The 23,187-nt window shown below is 57.0% G+C and overlaps 1 protein-coding gene across 7 annotated transcripts in view; it reads left to right on the top strand.

The window, feature by feature from the left end:
* Nucleotides 1-21,993, top strand: part of CROCC (ciliary rootlet coiled-coil, rootletin) — a 53,239-nt gene extending 31,246 nt beyond the window's left edge. For all 7 annotated transcript variants that reach the window (XM_060089037.1, XM_060089036.1, XM_060089032.1 and 4 more), the window contains 17 exons: nt 1,285-1,464; nt 2,232-2,366; nt 2,765-2,908; nt 3,707-3,945; nt 4,428-4,587; nt 6,598-6,765; nt 8,226-8,598; nt 14,796-14,965; nt 15,076-15,196; nt 15,487-15,650; nt 17,183-17,398; nt 18,048-18,272; nt 18,702-18,851; nt 19,176-19,376; nt 19,583-19,714; nt 20,429-20,605; nt 21,436-21,993. In XM_060089037.1, the coding sequence (XP_059945020.1) occupies nt 1,285-1,464; nt 2,232-2,366; nt 2,765-2,908; nt 3,707-3,945; nt 4,428-4,587; nt 6,598-6,765; nt 8,226-8,598; nt 14,796-14,965; nt 15,076-15,196; nt 15,487-15,650; nt 17,183-17,398; nt 18,048-18,272; nt 18,702-18,851; nt 19,176-19,376; nt 19,583-19,714; nt 20,429-20,605; nt 21,436-21,522 (3,042 nt within the window). In that variant the 3' untranslated portion in view covers nt 21,523-21,993. The remainder of the gene's footprint in view (nt 1-1,284; nt 1,465-2,231; nt 2,367-2,764; nt 2,909-3,706; nt 3,946-4,427; nt 4,588-6,597; nt 6,766-8,225; nt 8,599-14,795; nt 14,966-15,075; nt 15,197-15,486; nt 15,651-17,182; nt 17,399-18,047; nt 18,273-18,701; nt 18,852-19,175; nt 19,377-19,582; nt 19,715-20,428; nt 20,606-21,435) is intronic.
* Nucleotides 21,994-23,187: the final 1,194 nt, after the last annotated feature.

The raw sequence follows: 23,187 nt of genomic DNA on the forward strand, positions 1-23,187 counted from the left end.
ACTGGCACTTTGTAAATGCTCCATAATTGCTGGTTGTCATTATTATTATTGTACTGAGATGCTCTCCAGAGTGGGCCTCTGGACAGGGGACCTGAGTCACTCATCTTGGACTGGGCTGCCTCTGACAGAGGTTCAGGCTGTGGCCCCCGACACCAGGGGGCGCCATTCACCTTGTACGTAGTCTTCTTGGATTTGTGGCTAGAATCACACTTCCTCCAGCAGGTGGCGACAGAGCATTTGAAGTAGAGACTTTTCACACAGCTGTTAGGGACTAGTGCTGGGGCCAGGCACCTCCCTCAGGCCCCAAGTGGGCTCTGCCTGTGGGTTGTACCCACCCAGTCCCCAGGGAGCCAAACTCCTGTGCCTTCCCTCATTCTCCCTGCACCATCAGACTCAGCCTCTTTCTTTTCTTTTCTTTTTTTTTTTTTTTTTTTTTGGTACGCGGGCCTCTCACTGTTGTGGCCTCTCCCGCTGCGGAGCACAGGCTCCGGACGCGCAGGCTCAGCGGCCATGGCTCATGGGCCCAGCCACTCCGTGGCATGTGGGTTCCTCCCAGACTGGGGCACGAACCCGTGTCCCCTACATCAGCAGGTGGACTCTTAACCACTGCGCCACCAGGGAAGCCCAACTCAGCCTCTTAATGTCATCATACCTGTACTCTTGTCTGCAGCTGTTCCGCCCCCCCCCAGACCCATGCCTTCTTATTGCTCACAGCCGACCCAACCCCCAGTCCTGGTCCCTCTTCCACAAGCTCTGAACAACCCGCTATTCTAAAATTCAGATTGCTCCTTGTCACTCTGGCTTGAGGCTCTGCCGTCCCAACTGTCCTGAAAATCAGGTCACCCCTCCCTAAAGCCCACTGGTGTGGTCTGGCCTGGCTGCTGCCTGTGGCTCTGGCCCCGTCCTTCACCGTGTCCCCCTTGTAGTCCAAGCCCCAGGGACCTTAAATATCACAGGTTCCCTGTTCGTCACGTTTCCTCTTTCCTCCGAGTCATCTCCAGGGCTGTACTCGGACCTGGGGTTCTTTTCCTTTTCTCTCTACCTGACCGACGGCTGCTTGTTTCCTCCAGGAAACATTCTCTGACCCCTTACCCTCCTCCCCCCGCCCACCCAGAGGCCAGGCCATTGTTGCTCCTGGCGTGTCCCCATCACGGCCCTCATTATCACCCGCCCCACCTTGTAGTTCCCTGATCACCTTCCCCACGGCCCTTGCTGCCCCGAGGTTGGCGAGGGGCTGTCTGGGCCCAGCCTCGTGGGTCACACGCACGTGGGCCTGGCCCCCAGGAGGCGGCATGGCGGGAGCTGGAGGCAGAGCGGGCCCAGCTGCAGAGTCAGCTGCAGCGGGAACGGGAAGAACTGCTGGCCCGGCTGGAGGCTGAGAAGGAAGAGCTGAGCGAGGAGATCGCCGCCCTGCAGCAGGAGCGTGACGAGGGCCTCCTCCTGGCCGAGAGCGAGAAGCAGCAGGTTTGTGAGCCCTGCCGTGGCCTCCTCGGCTGCCTGAGGGGCCCCTGTGCTGGGGCTGGTCCCCGCTCAGCCACCCAGCAGCTAGGGGCTAGGAGTCCTTTTCTGGGCCTTGGTTTCCTCACCTTCAGGATGGGGGAGTTCAAGGGGTGTTTGTGAAGCGTCGCTGAGACCCCTGTCCAGCGAGCAGGCCCGGCACGTGGTGGGAGCTTACTGAGTGGCAGCCACAGTCATGACACCGTGAGCATTGTTCCAGAAAAGCTGACCCACGTTCTCCCATCCCTCCTCCCACCCCAGGCTGGGCATGGCGTCCCCATGACCGCCTCTGAGCAGTCCCCGCGAAGCCCACATGCAGCAGCTGACCCTCCTCAGAAAGAACTAACTCCTGACTTTCCCATAATGTAATGGAGACAGGGCAGACTGCGTCCATCTCCTCTCCTCACCTGCTGCGTCACCCTGGGCAAGTCACTTTACCTCTTTGAGCCTCAATAGCCTCATCTGTAAAATGGGAATAATGAAAGGCCCTGCTTCAGGATGTGAGATGTCCAAGTTGTGTCTGTGTCCAGGTCATTGTTACTGCTGTTGTACCCTTTCCTGGGGCTGCCGAGGGGGTGAGCCTGCACCTCTGCCCTGGCTCCACCTGTGGTGGCCCAGTCAGGTCCCCGAGCCCCCAGTGGGCACATTTCCGAGGTCAACGTGGGGGAAAGGCCCAAGCATGACCCCCAAGACCACCCAACACCCCGAGCCCTTTGCTCCCTGCCTCTGCCCAGGCCCTGTCCCTGAAGGAGTCCGAGAAGACGGCGCTGTCGGAGAAGTTGATGGGGATGCAGCACAGTCTGGCCGCCATCTCCCTGGAGATGGAGCGACAGAAGCGTGATGCTCAGAGCCGGCAGCAGCAGGACCGGGTAGGCCAGGCGGGGGCGGGCGGGCCTCCATCTGAGCCGGGGTTGGGGATGGGGGGGACACAGCCCTGCCCGAGGGGGAGACGTGGCTCTGCCCTGGGGGTAGCATCCAGGCTGTCGGCAGAGCTTCACCCTTCCTTGGGAGTCCCCATTGGAGGGAGGTGGCACGGCTCTGCCCTGTGAATCCCCTAGTCTGAGGGAGAGACCGGCTACGTGCATAGCAGTTGCCAGGCGTCAAGGGATCAGTAGAGGGCCCTTGACGCAGGCCAGCGTGAGGGGCCGTGTCTAGAGCTGCAAATGGACAGTTCAGTTGGCGCAGCTGGGATCAGTGGCGGTGGGGGTTGGGAGTGCGGGGGAGGAGGACACTGCAGTGCCAAGTCTCAGGAGCCCGTGTGTCCTAGAGCACCGTGAATGCCCTGACGTCCGAGCTGCGGGACCTGCGGGCCCAGCTTGAGGAGGCTGCCGCGGCCCATGCGCAGGAGGTGAAGAGGCTGCAGGAACAGGCCCGAGACCTGGGCCGGCAGCGGGAGTCCTGCCTGCGTGAGGTGAGCTGCCTGCCCGTCCACCCACCCGCTTCCTCCTAGGCAGTGCAGCCTAGACACCGCTGGGAACCTAGAAGCGTGCGTTCGAGGACAAAGGAATGCGTGAAAGGAAGCAGGCGGCAGGCGTTAGGCGTTTATTAAGTACCTGCTGGGTACGTGTGGGACTTGGGCTCTCACAGAGAGGCTGGGCTGGGCGTCCCTGTCCTCTTGAGGTTGATCCACAGGATGATCTTTTTATTTATTTTATTTTATTTTATTTTTTTATTTTTTGGCTGTATTGGGTCTTCGTTGCTGTGCACGGGCTTTCTCTAGTTGCGGCGAGCGGGGGCTGCTCTTTGTTGCGGTGCACGGGCTTGTCATCGCAGTGGCTTCTCTTGTTGCAGAGCACGGGCTCTAGGCACGCGGACTTCAGTACTTGCAGCATGCAGGCTCAGTAGTTGTGGCTTGTGGACTCTAGAGCGCACGCTCTGTAGTTGTGGCACACGGGCTCAGTTGCTGCACGGCATGTGGGATCTTCCCGGCCCAGGGCTCGAACCTGTGTCCCCTGAACTGGCAGGTGGATTCTTAACCACTGCGCTACCAGGGAAGTCCCACAGGATGATCTTGATTGATGTTTATTTCAGGCCAGAGCACCGCTGACTCCAATAGGCTTTGCCCCAAATCATAACTCACACCTGCAGTCCGAGCCGCTGCAGAGGGATAGGGCAGGTGCCCCATGGCCAGGGAGATGGGGATGGGCTCCTTTCCACCCAGCTTGAGTGGGACCCGACCCCTGTATGTGGACCTCCGCTGTCCTCACAGGCAGAAGAGCTTCGGACCCAGCTGCGCCTGGTGGAGGATGCCCGCGACGGGCTGCGGCGGGAGCTACTGGAGGCCCAGCGCAAGGCGCGTGAGAGCCAGGACGGCCGTGAGGCCCAGCGCCAGGAGGCGGTCGAGCTGCGGCGCAGCCTGAGCGAGGGGGCCAAGGAGCTCGAGGCACTGCGGCGGTCCAACGAGGAGCTGCGGGTGGCCGTGAAGAAGGCAGAGAGCGAGCGGATCAGGTGGGGTGACACGGGGGCCCAGCCCCCAGCCCTTCACCGAGCCTCGTCCTTCATTCGCACTGAATCTCATCCCAGGAAATAACTTCACCCCCCAAGGTTCTGGGGAAATCGTGCAGATGGGGAGTCTCTGCCCTCGAACCAAGCCCGGACTTGGTTTGTTTTAGGTGACTGTCCTACCTGAAGGAAGGGGAATGGTGGTTGCAGGCAGGGTTGGGTCCAGACTCTGACCTCACCCACTGGCATCACCCTGGAGACTAGCATGTGTCGCTGGTCCACCCCTCTCAGCTGAGGGCCTGATCCCCAGCCCTGGAAGACTCAGCTCAGGAGAGGGCCACTTTGCAGGCAGCACTTGGGGCACCTCTAGGCCAAGAGCCTGCCAGACCCACCCTGGGAATCAGGGGAAGGGACCTTTGTGTAGGGGCACTCACCTACTCTTCCAGGACCTGGGGCTACCTCTGACCTCTGCCCTCTGCCCCCTCCAGCCTGAAGCTTGCCAACGAGGACAAGGAGCAGAAGCTAGTGCTCCTGGAGGAGGCTCGGGCGGCTGTGGGCAAGGAGGCTGGCGAGCTGCGGGCTGGACTGCAGGAGGTGGAGCGCTCACGGCTGGAGGCTCGGAGGGAGCTGCAGGAGCTCCGGCGGCAGGTAACCCCTGGGCCACAGCACCCCCTTTTGGGAGCCGAGGTCCCTCATAGGTAAAACCAGGGCCTTGAACTATAACAAGGCTTGTTACCTAACCTTGGTATTAATGGATGGGCTTTGAGGAATCCTAGACTCCGAAACCGTGTGTTTGTGTGTGCGTGTGTGGGTACATTTGTGTTCACACTCGCTCACATTTCTCCAAAGACTGGGTCTGGGGCTCTTATCCAATTCTCAAAGGAATCTGTGAACAACAAGAGGTGCAGATCCCGTGAACTAGGTCAGGAGCTGGCAACCTCTTTTTGTAAAGCGCCCAGTAGTAAATATTTCCAGCTTTATGGGCCTTACGGTCTCTGTTGCAGCCACTCAACTCTGCCATCATAGGGAGGAAGCAGGTCTGGACGGTACCTACATGAGTGGAGTGTGTTCTATTAAAACTTTGCTTATGGACATTGAAATTTGAATTTTATATACTTTTTTATGATTTAAAAAAATTATTTAGGCTGCATTGGGTCTTCTTTGCTGCCTGCGGGCTCTCTCTAGTTGCAGTGAGCGGGGGCTACTCTTCGTTGCGGTGCACAGGCTTCTCTTGTTGCGGAGCACGGGCTCTAGGTGCGCGGGCTTCAGTAGTTGTGGCACGTGGGCTCAGTAGTTGTGGCTCGCGGGCTCTAGAGCACAGGCTCAGTAGTTGTGGCGCACGGGTCTAGTTGCTCCGTGGCATATGGGATCTTCCTGGACCAGGGCTTGAACCTGTGTCCCCTGCATTGGCAGGCAGATTCTTAACCACTGTGCCACCAGGGAAGTCCCCTGAATTTTATATACTTTTCATGTGTCAGAAATATTGTTCTTCTTTTGCTTTTCTTTCAACCATGTAAAAATGAGCCATTTTCAACAACTTAAAAATGTACAAACCATCCTTAGCTCAAGCCCTTACAGAAGCAGATGACCGGTGGAAATTGGCGTGCAGAATTTTGGCCTGCAGTTTGCAGAGCCCTGAACTAGATGATTCCAAGCCCATCAATAACAGCAAGCATTTAACAAGTGCCTGCTGTATACTGGGCACTGCCCTGGACACTTCCCTGGACACTGAGGGCTCAGGCTTTCCCACTCTAGAAGACCGGCAGAACAGGAAACAGCCCCCTTTGGCACCCAGGCCCTGCCTCCCCAGAGATATTGCAGCCTGAATAACAAATCCCCTCCACCTCCCACCAATGTACCCCTCTACCCGGGCCCCCTCCCATTGGGCTGAAGTCCTGGGAAACATTCGGAATCCCTGAAAGGAACTGTGTGCCAGGCTCTTGCTGAGTGTTTTGCGTGCTATAGCACGTTTTCATATTCCCTTTGCTGTAGCACTGTGGGGTAAGTAGGCCTCACCCCCCGACCTGCTCCTCTGCGGAAATAGGGGCCTAGAAACATACCTTTGATTCTGCTTGTCCGAGATCAAATCCCAGTCTGCTGCTTATGAGCTGTGTGACTTTGGGCAAGTCTCTTCACCTCTCTAAGCTTTCGTCTTCATGTCTGTTAAAGAGAGATAATGTTAGTACCTACCCTGTATTAATGAGTTAATATGAGCGACGTGCTTAGAACAGAGCTGGACACATGGTAAACACTCCATAAAAGTTAGGCATCATCGTAGAGGTGAAAAGTGACCCAGAGTTCCTTCCCTGCAGAAGTCCTAGGGGTTTAGCACTCCCTACCTCTACTCTCCATGATAGGTAGTTATGATTAGGTGATACATTGAGGTCATTGGTGCCCAGGTGCCTGGTGTGGCTCAACCAGGGTGGAGCTATCAGGGGCAGGCTCCCAGTGGATTGGGGTGGTGTTCAATGTATGTGTCCCTAGAGCAGTGGGTCCCAAATACCCTCTGTGCCCGGTTTGGACTGGGCAGGGTACAGGGGCAGAGCTGAAAAGGCTGCCATTGGAGCCTGCGGGCACTCTCCAATACCCTGGGCTAGAAGGGGCTGTGGGTGCTGAGAATGGGTCCTAGGTCCTGCCTGTGTCCACTCTTTCTCACAGATGAAGATTCTGGACAGTGAGAACGCCAGGCTGGGCCGGGAGCTGGTGGAGCTGCAGGGCCGCGTGGCACTGGGCGAGAGGGCAGAAAAGGAGGGCAGACGGGAGGCCCTGGGCCTCCGACAGAAGCTGCTGAAGGGTGAAGCCAACCTGGAGGCTGTGCGGCAGGAGGTAACTAGATGGTGGGCAGACTGCCTGGAGGAGGAGGATCCTCGGAGGCAGCCAGGCTGCCCTGGGCCCTCTCCAGTGAGAGGCAGGGTCCCTGTTCCCCACTCCTCGAGATTCTTCCCCAGGTATAATCATAACAATAATAACAACTGCAAGAACTGTGTAGTGGGCGTGGGGGGAGCTTTGTAGACAGAATCTTGTTTGATTCTCCCAGCAGCCTCATGATGTAGGTATAATTAGCCCCGGTTTACAGAGAGTACCAGACACTGGGGCTCAGAGAGGTCAAGGGATCTACTCAAGGTCACACAGCCACCCAGGTCTGTCAGACTTCAAAGCCTACACTCTTTTCACTCTGTGTTTTCTGGCAGTGAATCTACTGTGTGACCTTGACTAAATCACTCAACCTCTCTGTGCTTTAGAGCATTCATGGGATAGGGGCTAGCACAGCAGGGGATGTATACCAGGTCCTTGTGTAGGTCTTGTCATCCAGGAGGTGTTCCATAGATGGTTTCCAGTGAAACTGATGACTGTGAGAGGTTGACTCATTCTCTGAACCAGAGGGGTATGTGTGAGTGTGTGTGACCATGCGCTTCACTGGTAAATAATTTTTTAGTACCTCCCCTCATTGTGTGATTTATTGATAAATTATGTGTACTGAGAGGCAGTGTGGCCTAGTGGTTAAGAGAAAAGGCTCTGGAGCCAGGGTGCCTGGCTTTGAATCCTAGCTCTCAGTTTACTAGCTGTGTGGCCTCCAGCAAGTTGCATAACTGCCCTGTGCTCAGTTTCCTCATCTGTAAAATGGAGATGATTTATAGTGGTAATTAGAGTTGATTTTTTTTAATATAAATTTATTTTATTTTTATTTATTTTTGGCTCTGTTGGGTCTCCGTTGCTGCACACGGGCTTCCTCCAGTTGTGGCGAGCAGGGGCCACTCTCGTTGCGGTGCACAGGCTTCTCACTGCGGTGGCCTCTCCCGTTGCGGAGCACAGGCTCTAGGCACGTGGGCCTCAGCAGCCGTGACTCATGGGCTTCGTTGCTCCGCGGCATGTGGGATCCTCCCAGATCAGCGATCGAACCCGTGTCGCCCGCACTGGCAGGCGGATTCCCAACCACTGCGCCACCAGGGAAGCCCTAGAGTTGATTTTTTTGAGGGGAAAGTACTTAGTGCCTGGCACTAATAATTCCTATCTATGTAAGCATTAGTTGTTAGCTTATTACTAATAAACTGTGTACACTGCAAGGCATATACACAGAAGGAAGAGGTAAACAAATTCTAATTGTTTCCTTCCATACTCCTATGATGTTCCTGCATCTCCTGCCTGGGTGGAGACCATTAACGAAACAGGAGTTCTGCAAGCCACTTTTGGGCCCGTGGGCTCCAGGCTGAGCCTGGGAGGGTGGGTGTCGGGTTGAGGGGCGGCCTTGCTGACCTCTACCTCCCGGCCTTGCCCCTTCACCCCAGCTCCAGGGAGCCCAGCGGAAGCTGCAGGAGCAAGAGGGCGAGTTCCGGACCCGCGAGCGAGGCCTGCTGGGCTCCCTGGAGGAGGCGCGCAGTGCCCAGAAACAGCAGTTGGACCATGCCCGCAGCCTGGAACTGAAGCTGGAGGCCGCCCGGGCCGAGGCTGCGGAGCTGGGGCTGCGACTGAGCGCGGCCGAGGGCCGGGCTCAAGGCCTGGAGGCCGAGCTGGCCCGCGTGGAGACGCAACGGCGCGCAGCGGAGGCCCAGCTGGGGGGCCTGCGCTCAGCCCTGCGCCGGGGCCTGGGCCTCGGTGGTGTGTCCAGCCCTGGCCCGCGGCCCGCGCCCGTCTCTCCTAACCCGAGCGCGCCTGTTGGAGGTGAGAGAGCTCGGTGGAGAAGGGAAGGGTCAGCGGGCGGGCCTCGCAGAACCTCCGCCCCCACTCTCCGCCCCCACTCTCCGCCCCCATGTCCAGTTCTGGCCCGCCTACGAGGCCGCCCTCGGCCTGGCCCGCCCCGCCCCTCTTTTGATGACCAGTCTCAAACCCCGCCCCTATAGCTAGTTCCTTGCTGAGACCCGCCTACCTGCGCCCCCCACCCCCCTTACGTCACTTTCTGGCCCTTCTCTGGGCCACGCCCCTCTTGAGCCCAGTCTCCGTCCTGCCACTCACCCAAGCTGATGTGCACACAACGTAGCTTGCTTCTTTTTACTTCTTTTATTTATTTATTTATTTATTTATGGCTGTGTTGGCTCTTCGTTTCTGTGTGAGGGCTTTCTCTAGTTGCGGCAAGTAGGGGCCACTCCTCATCGCGGTGCGCGGGCCTCTCACTATCGCGGCCTCTCGTTGCGGAGCACAGGCTCCAGACGCGCAGGCTCAGTAATTGTGGCTCACGGGGCTAATTGCTCCGCGGCATGTGGGATCTTCCCGGACCAGGGCTCGAACCCGTGTCCCCTGCATTAGCAGGCAGATTCTCAACCACTGCGCCACCAGGGAAGCCCTGTTGCTTGCTTCTTTTTAAAGGGAGTAGAGGGTGCCGCTTTTTTTTTTTTTTGCATTGAAATATAGTTGATTTACAATGTGGTAATTTCTGCTGTATTGCAAAGTGATTCAGTTATACATGTATATACATTTTTAAAATATCCTGTTCCATTATGGTTTATCACAGAATACTGAATATAGCTCCCTGTGCTGTACAGTAGGACCTTGTTTATCCGTTCTATACATAATAGTTTGCATCTGCTAATCCCAAGCTCCCACTCAGTTCCTCTCCCACCCACCTTTCCCCTTGTCAGCCACAAGTCTGTTCTCTGCGTCTGTGAGTCTATTTCTGTTTCATAAAAGTTCATTTGTGTCATATTTTAGATTCCACATTTAAGTGATTATCATATGGTATTTGTCTTTCTCTTTCTGACTTCACTTAGTATGATAATCTCTAAGTCCATCCATGTTGCTGCAAATGGCATTATTTTGTTCTTTTTTATGACTGAGTAGTAGTTCATTGTATGTGTGTACCACATCATCATCTTTTTTTAAAAAATATTTATTTATTTATTTATTTGGTTGCACCAGGTCTTAGTTGCGGCAGATGGGCTCCTTAGTTGCGGCTTGCCAGCTCCTTAGTTGCGGCAGGTGGGCTCCTTAGTTGTTGCTCCAGGGCTCCTTAGTTGCAGCTCGCTGGCTCCTTAGTTGTGGCATATGAACTCTTAGTTGTGGGATGCATGTGGGATCTAGTTCCCTGACAAGGGATCGAACCTGGGCCCCCTGCATTAGTAGCGTGGAGTCTCATCCACTGTGCCACCAGGGAAGTCCCTGTACCACATCTTTATCCATTCATCTGTCGATGGACATTTAGGTTGTTTCCATGTCTTGGCTATTGTGAATATGTGCTGCTATGAACATAGGGGTGCATGTATCTTTTTTTTTTTTTTTTTTTTTTTGCTGTACGCGGGCCTCTCACTGCTGTGGCCTCTCCCGTTGCGGAGCACAGGCTCCTGACACACAGGCTCCGCGGCCATGGCTCGCGGGCCCAGCCGCTCCGCGGCACGTGGGATCTTCCGGGATCGGGGCACGAACCCGTGTCCCCTGCATCGGCAGGCAGACTGTCAACCACTGCGCCACCAGGGAAGCCCTATTTTTTTTTTTTTTCTTTTTTTGCGGTATGCGGGCCTCTCACTGTTGTGGCCTCCCCCGTTGCGGAGCACAGGCTCCGGATGCGCATGCCCAGCGGCCATGGCTCACGGGCCCAGCCGCTCCGCGGCATATGGGATCCTCCCAGACCGGGGCACGAACCCGTATCCCCTGCATCGGCAGGCGGACTCTCAACCACTGCGCCACCAGGGAGGCCCAAGGGAAGCCCTATTTTTGAATTATATTTTTGTCTGGATACATGCCCAGGAGTGGGATTGCTGGATCATATGGCAACTCTATTTTTAGCTTTTTGAGGACCCTCCATACTGTTTTCCATAGTGGCTGAGGGTGCTGCTTCTTAATGCCCTTAACTCCTCTGAGTCTTTGAGTCTCCACCTTTCTAATTGACCCCTGCCCTCTCTCCATCAGCACCTCATCCTCTTCATTCTCCTGTCGCTGGCTCCACACCCCTCCATACCAGACCTATGACCCCCATATCTACCTCAGAAAGATACACACTCAGGCCAACCCCCCTTCCAGGAACTTCTTCAGAAGAGATCCTCCCACCCGCACCTGCTCCCAAGGCCCAGGGGATGACCCTGGGAAAATCAGCACTGTGTTTCAGCGGTTGCAAACAGCCTTTTAGGGAGCATTCATCTTGTCTTGGCCTGACCCCAATCTCACCTTGATTCCTAAGGCCTAGAATAGAACCTGTGGAATCTTAGAACGGTGGGAAATTCACTGTGAGCTATTGAGTTGTTGCCTCTTTAAATCCACGGATTTAGCCCCAGGATTGCATTCGTTCATTCAGTTCCGCTATTTATTAAGCACATACTATGTGCCAAATACAGTTGAAGCACTGGGGATGGAGTGGTAAAACTGACAAGCATTTCTGCTTTTATGGAGCTTATGGTCTAGGTATGGGAGTAGCAGACAATAAAAGTGCTACATAAATTAAATATAGAATGTATTGGGTGGTGGTATGAGCTGGAAAATAGGTAAGGAAAAATAAGTCAAGGGATATTGCTGGTGAGAATGTAAAACGGTGCAGCCACTTTGGAAAATAGTTTGGCAGTTCCTCAAAAAACTAAAACTTAGAATGACCGTATGGGCTCCCCTGGTGGCTCAGTGGTTGAGAGTCCGCCTGCCAACGCAGGGGACGTGGGTTCGTGCCCCGGTCAGGGAAGATCCCACATGCCGCGGAGCGGCTGGGCCCGTGAGCCATGGCTGCTGAGCCTGCGAGTCCGGAGCCTGTGCCCCACAAAGGGAGAGGCCACAGCAGTGAGAGGCCCATGTACCACCAAAAAAAAAAGAATTACCATATGACCCAACAATTCCACACCTAGGTATATACCCAAAATAGGCATTTGAATAGATATTGTCCACCAGTGTTGGTTGTAGCATTATTCACAGTAGCCAAAATGTGGAAGCAACCAAAGTGTGAGTCGGCAGGTGAATTGATAACGTAATACCATTATTATTCAACCTTGAAAAGGAGTGACTTTTTTTTTTTTTTTTTTTTTTTTTTTTTTTTTTTTTTTTTTTTGCGGTACACGGGCCTCTCACTGTTGTGGCCTCTCCCATTGCGGAGCACAGGCTCTGGACGCGCAGGCTCAGCGGCCATGGCTCACGGACCCAGCCGCTCCGCGGCATGTGGGATCTTCCCGGACTGGGGCATGAACCCGTGTCCCCTGCATCGGCAGGCAGACTCTCAACCACTGCGCCACCAGGGAAGCCCAGGAGTGACATTTTGATACGTGTTACAACATGGGTAAACTTTGACAACGTTATGCTAAGCGAAATAAGCTACTCACAAAAGGACAAGTATAGTATGATTTTACTTATATGAAATATTTAGAATAGACATTCATGGAGACAGAAAGAGTTTAGAGGTTACCGGGGGTGTGAGGACGGGAGAATTAAGAGTTATTGCTTACTGGTTACAGAGTTTGGGGTTGTATTAGTCTGCCAAGGCTGCTGTAACAAAGTACCACAAACTGAGTGGCTTAAACAACAGAAATTTATGTCTCATGGTTCTGGAGCCAGAAGCCCAAGGTCAGGGTGTCTACAGGGCCATGCTTCCCCTAAATGCATTAGGGAAGAATTTGTTCCAGGTTTCCTAGCTTCTGGTAGTTCCTTGACTTATGGCAGCATAACCCCAGTCTTCACACGGAGTTCTCCTTGAGTGTGTGTCTCAATTCCCCCTTTTTATAAGGACACCGATCATTCTGGATTAGGGTCCACCCTACTCCAGTATGACCTCGTCTTAGCTCATGACATCCATAACAACCCTATCTCCAAATAAGGTCACATTCTGGGTATGGCAGTTAGGACTTCAACATACGAATTTTGAGAAGATGCGATTCAACCCATAATAGGGGTGATGGAAAGGATTTAGAAACAGTGGTGGTGTTCACACAACAGCGTGAGTATAATTAATGCCACTTAAAGGTGGTGAGAAAGGCATATTTTGTTATATATATCTTATCACAGTAAAATTTTTTTTAATATATTTATTTATTTATTTTTGGCTGCATTGGGTCTTCGTTGCAGCGTGCGGGCTTTCTCTAGTTGCGGTGAACGGGGGCTACTCTTTGTTGTGGTGAGCTGGCTTCTCATTGCGGTGGCTTCTCTTGCTGTGGAGCACAGGCTCAGTAGTTGTGGCACACGGGCTCTAGAGCGCAGGCTCAGTAGTTGTGGTGCACGGGCTTCATTGCTCCGCGGCATGTGGGATCTTCCCAGACCAGGGCTCGAACCCATGTCTCCTGCATTGGCAGGCATGATTCTCAACCACTGCGCCACCAGGGAAGCCCCAGTAAAATTGTTTTTGAAGCTAAGGCCAGGACGGGGGCTAAGGTGTCCCTGTGGGAGGCAGGGAGAGCCCCGCTGAGGAGGAGATGGGGAAGGGAAGGGTGGGAGAAGAGACTGAGGGCAAGTGGAGAAGTCCTGAGTGGCAGTACCCTTGTCCTCTGAACAGCAAGGGCCGCAGCGCTGCTGGAGTGTAGCGAGCAAGGTGGAGAGGTGTGGGACGTGAGGCCATGGGACACCAGACCTGCTCAAGCGGTCCTTGCAGGCCGCCACGAGGGTACCAGCTTCACTCTGAGGGGAGGGAGTCAGTGGGTAGACGTCCCGCTCTGGGTCCTTTGGGTGCTGATGGAGCCGTGGGGCAGGTTGGGTGTCACTGCTAAGGCCGACCCCCATCCTGCAGTTCTCATTATTGACCTCCAGGTGCTGTCCCGTCTCTGTCCGCCCTGTCCCCTCCCACCTCATCATTGCCCATCATCTCCCAAGAACAGTTCAAGTTTTTCTGCTGGGAAATAGGGGCACCTGGGTTCAAATCCCAGCTCTGGATCTTCCAAGCTTGGAGACCAAGCAAATCACTTAACTGCTCTGAGCCTGCCCAGCCTGTGAAGGGGGGAAGTTGGTCCTTACCTCACAGGGAATTACTATGAGGATGAAATGAGATAATGTAGGGAAAGCATTGGCCCAGTGCCTGGCACATAGTAGGCGCTTGTTACAGGGAGGTGTTGAGGGGATGGAGTGTCCACCCTTGGACTGGGCCCAGGGGATGCAGCCCTCATGCGCTTGTGGTCTGGGTGGGAGAGGCAGACATCGGACCCCCATGAGGGTGGGATGAGCTCACCCCAACCCAGCCTGAGGTCAGGGAGGCCTCTGAGGAGTGTTCTTTTTTTTTTTAAATAAATTTATTTATTTATTCACTTATTTAATTTTTGGCTGCATTGGGTCTTCGCGGCTGCACGTGGGTTTTCTCTAGTTGCAGAGAGCGGGGGCTACTCTTCCTTGTGGTGTGCGGGCTTCTCATTGCAGTGGCTTCTCTCGTTGCGGAGCACGGGCTCTAGGCACACGGGCTTCAGTAGTTGCGGCACTCAGGCTCAATAGTTGTGGCTTGCAGGCTCTAGAGCGCAGGCTCAGTAGTTGTGACGCAGGAGCTTAGTTGTTCCGTGGCACGTGGGATCTTCCCGGCCCAGGGCTCGAACCCGTGTCCCCTGCGTTGGCAGGCAGGTTCTCAACCACTGCGCCACCAGGGAAGCCCCTGGTTCTTTACACGTAGGAATGGGCCAGGCAAAGAGAAGCCATTGAGAGAGAAGGCAACAGCAGGTACAAAGGCCCTGGTGCCTTTGTAAGAGGGAATGTTCTAGAACGTGGGAGCTGTGGGTGATGTGAAGTGGCCAGCTTGTCAAGGAAGAGGGTGATGCTGGTGGGGGTGAGCGACAGGTAATGGCAAGGAAGCTGGGCTTGGTTCTGAGGGTTGGGAGGGCTGGTCAAGGGTTAAGCAAGAGGCTGAGGGGACCCAGTTTGTGCTGTGGGGAGCTCACTGGGCTGCCGGGCTCAGCAGGGATGGGTGAGATGCATTGGGAGCCTGCCGGCACCAACCAGGCAGGAGAGGCCTGTGGCTCCTGCATCCCCGAGCGTGTCTCCTTCTCCAGGAAGTAGGGAAGGGCTCAGCAGCCCCAAGCCCTTGGAATGCAGCCCTGGGTCCCAGCCACCATCCCCAGGACCTGCCACCTCCCCGGCATCTCCAGACCTGGACCCGGAAGCAGTGCGGGGGGCCCTCCGGGAGTTCCTGCAGGAGCTGCAGAGCGCCCAGAGAGAACGGGTGAGGTGGGGCGTGAGTGGCTGCAGGGGGAGCCCCGTGGCCCAGGGCCCTGTGAGGGGCCACAGGTCGTCAGAGCAGGTCTTCCCTTCCCCCCGACACTGGGGTTGCAGGATGAGCTTCGGGCGCAGACGAGTACCCTGAGTCGCCAGCTGGCTGAGGTGGAGGCCGAGAGGGACAGTGCGATCTCACGGGCAAGGCAGCTGCAGAAGGCTGTGGCAGCGAGTGCAGAGGGTGAGTCTAATCCTCTGGGTCCTTGCTTTGCTCTCTTGTGCCCTTAGCAGCTGAGGTGAGAGGCTGTGGGCTTGGCCTGAGCCACTCCTGCATCCCTGCCCTGGCTACCGTGGCCTGAGCGGGCTATCTCCTCTGGGACCCCCTCCCTGGTCAGCCTCACCCCGTGTCCAGACCCACAGACCCCCCAAGGGCTCAGAGAGGCAAGCCCTGCAGTGGGCGGAGGGTGAGCCTGATTCAGGTCTCAGGCTGTGTGCCTGGCCGGGCCTGATGGGGCTGGGTGGGGGCCATAGCCCGGCGCAGCATGGACGGGCAGCTGAGCGGGGCCCAGGCCGAGCTGGCACTGCAGGAGGAGAGCGCGCGGCACAGCGAACGGGAGCGCCGGGCGGTGCTGGACCAGGTGGCTGCCCTGGAGAGGGGCCTGCAGGCCACCGAGAGCGAGCTCCGGGCCAGCCAGGTAGGCAGGAGCTGAGAACCAGTGGGAGAGGGCGGCGGGGTGCGGGGGATCCGTGCGCGCCTGAATGGACGTCTATAAGGCCTCCTGTGCGCATCTCTGTTCTGTCTGCCTGCGTCTGCCAGCACCCACTGACGTGACCAGCCCATGACTTTCTCCAAAAGCACATTCAGATTTCATCATCCTGTTCTATATGAGGTCATTAGGCTACAGAAGAAAGAGCCTGGGCGTTTGAAGCTCACAGACCTGGGTTCAAGTTCTTGCCCTGCTGCGTGATTCTCGCTTTCCTCATCTATAAAAGGGGGAGAACAATAACTCTCTCCCAGAGACGATGCACGTGCACTCTTAACACATAGACAGTGCTCAGGGGACCTGTTTCCTTCATCTCTGTATAGCCACACCACTGGTGTTCTGGGGGTTTTATGTGTGTTTGGGAGACATCTGTATATACGTGTGTGTGTGTGTGTGTGTGTGTGTGTGTGTGTGTGTGTGTGTGTGTGTGTGTGTGTGTGTGTGTGTGTGTGTGTGTGTGTGTGTGTGTGTGTGTGTGTGTGTGTGTTTGTGTGTGTGTGTGTCAGTCAGGAAGCACAGGCCCTGGTGGTGACGGTCCAGGCCGCCAAAGCCTTGAGCCCTTCTTGCAGCCACAGACTCCCCCCGCCCTCCCCTTTCCTCCTCTGGCCCTCCATGCCTGTCCCCACAGCCCACCCCAGGCCTCTGGCTCCAGGCCGAGCTTGAGCTGGATTGTTGTGTCTGCGGCTCCGGCTCTGGCCTTGGGCCCAGCCACAGGGGCCGCGGGAGGAGGCCAGGAACAAAGCTGGGCAGGAGCCAGAGTGGGGCTGCTGGGCCCAGACATGGCAGCGTTGGGGCTCTGAGCAGGGTGGAAGCGGGACAGGCCTGGGCGCTGTTGTAATAACACCCCCTTGCCCTGCCCTGTCTCTAGGATGGTGACGGGAAGAGAAGGACCCCTGTCTGTCTTCCTGCCCTATCCCCACTCCCCAAGTCTCCTTCACCAGCTGACCCCGCATGGGGAAGGGAGGAATATCATCCCCTAAAACCCGGCAGGGCCCAGGGCTCCTGCCCGGCTCAGCTCAGGTCCCACATGCAGCTCTGAGCCCGCCTCTGGAGAGTGATACAGCAGAGCAGGGAAGCCCTGGAATCTGCATTTTTACACCTTCCCCCCTCACCGCCCTGGGGCTCTGTAAACACCCAGGTTGTGGCATCCCTGGACCAATCCGGTCCCCTGACCACACAGAGGTGAAATAGGGCCAGAGAGCAGGGACGGAGGGATGAGCCTGGATCACACAGCCTGTGAGACTTAGGCAAAACTGGAAAGTGCTCTGGGATCCTCAAGTCACCCTGTGAGCATGTGGGGAGACGGAGGCCCCAAGAGGGTCAGGGGCTGGCCCTGGGTCACACAGCAAGTGGTGTCTGTGACCCCTTCCAGGCTGCTCCCCACTTTCTCCTAAGGGTCCTGAGGGATGTGGGAGGCGTGGGGGGGGCTGCACAGTGGGGCCTGAGCCCTGCCTCACCCACAGGAGAAGATCAGCAAGATGAAGGCCAATGAGGTGAAGCTGGAGAGCGACAAGCGGCGTCTGAAGGAGGTACTGGATGCCTCTGAGAGCCGCAGTGTCAAGCTGGAGCTGCAGCGGCGCTCGCTCGAGGGGGAGCTGCAGCGCAGCCGCCTGGGCCTGAGCGACCGGGAGGCCCAGGCCCAGGCCCTCCAGGAGCGGGTAGACTCCCTGCAGAGGCAGGTGGGTCCCCTCCCCCGACCTCAGGCCCCTCTTCTGCCCGCCCTGTGCCAAGTGCGTTATGGGGACTCTGATCCTCCCAGCTACCCTGCGAGGCAGGTATTATCATCACCCCATTTCACGGATGGGTGGATGGAGGCTCACGGAGGTGACGTCATTGCCCAAGATCACATAGCTAATAAGAGGCAGGGCCAAAATGAGAATTCACGACTGTTTGTTGACGGAGTCTGCACTCAAAAGAGGCGTGTGGGACCAGTTAGAGACATAGGTTTCACTCATTTTCTTTTTTTGCCTTGGCCGCCAGTAAGCTCAGCTCTAGCTGGAATGTTCAGTAGCTCTGCTAGCCCTACGCTGTCACCCGCCTAAGTCAAGAATACAGAAAATGTCAGGGTTGTGGTGGTTACCCTTTCTTCTCCATAACAGGGAGGAAAGGGGAATGAGAACAGGCGGAAGACCACGGGGTCTGGGACAGCCAGGTTGATGGCATTCTGTGTGAGGGTAGTTAACTGGCGGTGCGACCGGGCCCAGGTTGTAGTCACCTGAGACAGTGGGAACGCATGGGAACAGTGAGTATCAGTGAGAAAGGCCTAGAGAGAGGTGGCAGGGGCTTGGGTTAGGCACACCTGGACCATCCTGTCTGTCTTCCCACCAGGTGGCAGACAGTGAGGTGAAGGCGGGGACTCTGCAGCGGACGGTCGAGCGGCTGAGGGGGGCCCTGGCCAAGGTGGAAGAGAGCGAGGGGGTCCTGCGGGACAAGGTGCAGGGCCTGATGGAGGCTCTGACCCAAAGCAGCGCCAGCCTCACCAGCACCCAGGACAAGAACCTGCACATGCAGAAGGCCCTGACTGCCTGTGAACATGACCGCCAAGTGCTCCAAGTATGGGGGTTCCAGGGTCTGGCTGCGGGCGGGCCCAGTGAGAGTTAGCCTACAAAGGCAGGCTTGGGTGCCCTGGTGGAGAGCTGACCCCTGGGACGGTCAATAAGAGCTGCCTTTGAGGGAGGGGTGGGCCCAGTAAGAGCATCAGCCAATGAGGGGAGGCTCTGGGGGGAGGTGGGATCCAGCCTACTAGGACAGGCTGCAGGACCCAGGGGCAGGCTAAGGGAAGAGCTGGGGTCTGAGGGCTTCCCCACCTTGTGCAGGTCAGTGGCTAGGCTGTGGGCCAGGCCTGCTGTCTGGCTTACTCTCCAGGTGAGAGGACTACCTGTTTAAGGGGCTGTGAACCTGGCCTGGAGGTACCAAGTAGAGAGGAGCCCCTTGCCTCAGGGCTCCCAGGACAGCCTGGCACCATCAGCCCTTGTCCTGCAGGAACGGCTGGAGGCCACGCGGCAGGCGTTATCCGAGGCAAGGAAGCAGAGCAGCTCCCTGAGCGAGCAGGTGCAGACCATGCGGGGCGAGCTAGCGGACCTGGAGCTGCAGCGGGCGGAGTCCGAGGGCCGGCTGCAACAGCTGCAGGAGGTGAGGGCCAGGGCGGGCCCTTCCGTTCCCAGGACCGTGAGGCCCTCGGCGTTGGGACCTTCTCACCTATCTCCACCTTATCCCAAACCTAGGCCCAGCCTCCTGTGAGGAAGCATGGTTCACTCAGTCCGTATCCCCATTATACAGATGGAGAAACTGAGGCCCATAGAGAACTGTCTGGCCTCGGGTGACCATTCCCTGATGTGGGCCTCATAATAGCCTTGCCTAGCATGTGGGCGTGGCAGGCTGGCATCATCATCTCCAAGCTTCCGATGCACACCCTGAGGCCCAGAGGGGTTAGGGACTCGCTGGCTTCTGCTGCAGGCGCTGCGGCAACGTCAAGAAGGTGAGGCTGCGGCCCTGCACACGGTCCAGAAGCTGCAGGATGAGCGGCGGCTGCTGCAGGAGCGCCTGGGGAGCCTGCAGCGCGCCCTGGCTCAGCTGGAGGCCGAGAAGCGGGAGGTGGAGCGCTCAGCCCTGCGGCTGGAGAAGGACCAGGTGGCCCTCAAGAGGATGCTGGACAAGGTGGGCTGTGTCCCTAGGGCCCTCCCTTCACTTCCTCTGGGTCCCAGCCCCGGTTGGTCCCAGCCGCGTGTCCCCAGGCTGTGGGGGCCACAAGTCCCCCCGGCCCTGCTACCTGTAACCCAATACCCCTTTCTGAGCTGCTCCCACTTCCTGGGACCTCCCTCCTTCCCCGGGCACCCTGACCCCCTCCCTCTCTCCCCACCTAGGTGGAACGGGAGAAGCTTCGCAGTCACGAGGACACGGTGCGGCTGAGCGCGGAGAAGGGCCGCCTGGACCACACGCTCACGGGGGCTGAGCTGGAGCTGGCCGAGGCCCGGAGGCAGATCCAGCTGCTGGAGGTCTAGTCTGCCCACCCAGCCCTGGACCCAACTCCACCCCAACAGTCCACAAGCCCAGAGCCTTGGAGGGGGGGGTCCCAGAGCCAGGTCCCAGAGGGAGGGGTCCTCCCCAGAGTGGAGAGGAAAGAGACCTGTCAGCACACGCGCCTGTGTGCTCATGTTGGTTGTGGACGTGAAGAGCTATGAGTGTATGTGAGAGTATTCTTGTGCATGTAGCACGAATCTTGTGCATGGATGTGGCATATCTAAGTATTAGGCATATATCTGTATCTTGGTGTACAGGTCTCTTCTTGTATGTAGATGTATGTAAGAGTATTGGGCTTTTGCACATATGCATGCATCCGTGTGAACACAGGTTTTTACATGCTTGCTTTTATCTATCTTATCTATCTATCTATCTATATCTGTATAAACATATGGGCTTGTCTCTGTGTTTGAATATGTCTGTGTGTGTGTTTGTGTGCCTGAGTGGGGCGGGTCACTAAGTACCCTGACCCAGGATTTGCAGGCCGGGAGGGCTGGGGGGTGGGAGAAAAACAAGGGTCTCTCCTATATCCCCTGCTTTGCCCCAAGGGCCCCTCAGGCTCCCACCTCAGGGAGGTGCCTGACACCGTTTCACACACATGTGCGCGCACGCGCACACACACACACACACACACACACACACACACACACACACACGGCCAGAGGCCTGACCCGTGGTCCCTCCTGCAGGCCCAGGTAGCAGCACTGGAGCAGAACCACAGCCCAGCGCGGCTGGAGGTGGATGTGCAGCAGCTGGAGCTGCAGCAGGAAGTGGATCGCCTGCGCAGTGCCCAGGTGCAGACGGAGCGCACCCTGGAGGCGCGGGAGCGGGCCCACCGGCAGCGGGTGCGTGGCCTGGAGGAGCAGGTACTCAGGCCTGGTGCGCTCTGGCCCCTCCCCAGGGGGCGGCAGCATCAGCAGGACGCCCCCTTCAGGAGGCTGGGCCAGGATGGAAGTGTGGAGCTGGGGGAAGCGGGGGGAGGAGGAGGAGGGGGCAAGGGAGAGGAAGAAGTGGCGGCAGGGAGAGGGTTGGCAGTAACCTCTTGGGTATAAGCGGTCAATGGCGCCCATAACTGAAACGGTCCGGGTGGATCTGTGCTGGTATCAGCCATGGCTGGACATGGGGGCTCAAGTGATGTCATTGGAACTCAGTCCCCTTGCCACGGCTCCATGCCCGGGCAGGCCGTGTCCCCGGGTGGCACAGGTGGCCTCAGCAGCTCCAGCCTTGGGTTATCCTAACAACCCATGATCCCAGAGGAGAGAGGGGCCCTTTTCCCTGAGAGCAACAGCAAAAGTCCCAAGGATGATCCTCACTGGCCAGCTGAGATCACAGGCCCCCCTCGTGGCCATCTCTGCCCTGATCATGTCTGCAGGGCAAGGCTGCTTTGGTAGGCCAGGCCTGGGTCACAGGTCCACCCCTGGAGTCCAGCTAGCGCCAGGCCTGGCCTAGTGGTGAGAGTGGGGATGGGTGGCCCCCAAAGAGAGGCCGAGCAGTCCGGAGACACCCCACTGCTCCACGGAGCAAAATGAGGAGGGGAGGAAATACCCTGGCTCTTAATGACACCTGGTTTTTCTGAAACAGGCAGCACTGGGTCCCTTCTGGTGTCCTTCCATCAGTCACACACCCGCCCCGACCCTGCTTTCTCTGAAACCAGGCTGGGGTCCTGGGCTGGCCCTACCTCCTCTTTCTTCTCCAGGTGTCCACACTGAAGGGACAGTTGCAGCAGGAGCTTCGAAGGGGCTCAGCTTCTTTCTCCCCCTCCTCCGGCCCCCCAGAGAAGTGAGCACCTTGCTGGCTGGCATCCTGGAGAGCAGCCCCGTGGCCGGGGTGGGACAGGGGAGGGGGGACTCTGGCACCAGGCCAGACCCGGCAGCGCCCTCCCAGCCTCGTCAGAGCCAACCACCCTCTGTGGGCTCCGCACTCAGTCCATCCCCTCTCCCCCAGGATGAGCCCGTATGAGGTCCCCCAGGACCAGTTTGAGGTCCTCCCTGAGTGGCTGAGCCAAAGCCAGGGGTTGGAGAGACGCCCCCCCACCCCCACCCCTTGTCTCTGGCCGACCCTGGAGCACAGGTTCACAGGAAAGAGAAGGGATGTCCAGGCCTGGGCCAGGGGACCTTCTCTGGCTTCCCAGAGATCGCTTTGCCTTAGTTCAGAGTATTTGTCAGGAAATTCCTCAGAGTTCAGAGTCCCTGTATTTTTGTACCTTTTTACAATGTTAACTGTTCAGAACTGTTGTGTTTTTTGTAACAAGACGACCCCATTTTTAAAAAAAAGGTTTGTACAGATGTGTCCCTTTACTATTAATGTGCCTTCTCCACCTGGGAGACAGGAGCGGGGCCAGGAGGGCCCTGGGGCCAGAGGGATGGGGTCCCCTAGTGGGTGCTCAGGGAGATGGAGGCAGCTTTTGAAAGGCCTGTGACGAAAGGTAAGGAACTTACCAACCTCACAGGATGTCAGGATGGGGAGGCCTCCAGGGTCCTGGGCCGCCCACCCCATTTAACAGACGGAGCTGTTGAGGTTTGGGATGGGACCCGACCTATGCAGCTCGACTCTTTCCAGCTGAAGCTTTCTGCCCTTTTCTCTGGCTCCTCCTCAGGACAGGGCCCACCCTCTGGACAGTAACAGGCATTCCAGGCGGTGTGGTAAACAAGTGCAGGCCTGGGAGTGGACGTGGGGTCTTGCCTTGGCTCCGCTGGGTGATCCTGGGCAAAGCCGCTTAACCTGTCAGAGCCTCAGTTTGCTCCTCTGTAAAATGGGAACCTGCCTCCCAGGGTGGTTATGAGGAAGTACACACAGAAGATGCTCAGTCAGTGTTTCCAAGGAGAAATTCCATTCATCTCATGGAGTCCAGTGGAGTCAGGTTCCGCCCCAGCCCTGCCACTCACCACTGTGGACCCTTGGGTGGCTTACATAATCTAGGCTTAGTTTCCCTGTCTGTAAGATGCAAATATTAACTGTACCCACCACATAGGCCTGGTTGGAGGGTTAAATAGGCCTGTGTGCTGAGCCTTCAGACAGAGCCTGGCCTCCATATGCTGGTCAGAGGGAGGTGTTGTAACAGCTTGCCCTGTTTCTGCCCTCTGAACTGCACCAGCCTTCCCTCCTGCCAAAGCCCTTGATATCAGAGTCCACCAACCTTGACCTCCTGCCTTCCACCCTATACGCTTCCACATTGGCGGCCTCTCATCTTGCTTTGCACCCTTCTCTGGTGATGGGGCACTCACAGACTCACCAAGCAGCCCTGACAATGTGGAAGCTATATTTGCAAAACACACCCCCCCCCCACCCACCCACCCACCCTGGGGGCTGGGGGCAGTTGTCATGGCCCATCTTTCTGGGCAGGTCGGAGCTGAAGCGGGTGGCTGAGGCAGAGGCAAGGCCACAGGTCACCTGAACCTGCCCTTCTCCCGAAGGGGCCGGGTAGCCTCTCAGTGAGGACATTCAGTGT

This window comes from Mesoplodon densirostris, chromosome 2 (genome assembly GCF_025265405.1).
Source record: "Mesoplodon densirostris isolate mMesDen1 chromosome 2, mMesDen1 primary haplotype, whole genome shotgun sequence".
Taxonomy (NCBI): domain Eukaryota; kingdom Metazoa; phylum Chordata; class Mammalia; order Artiodactyla; family Ziphiidae; genus Mesoplodon; species Mesoplodon densirostris.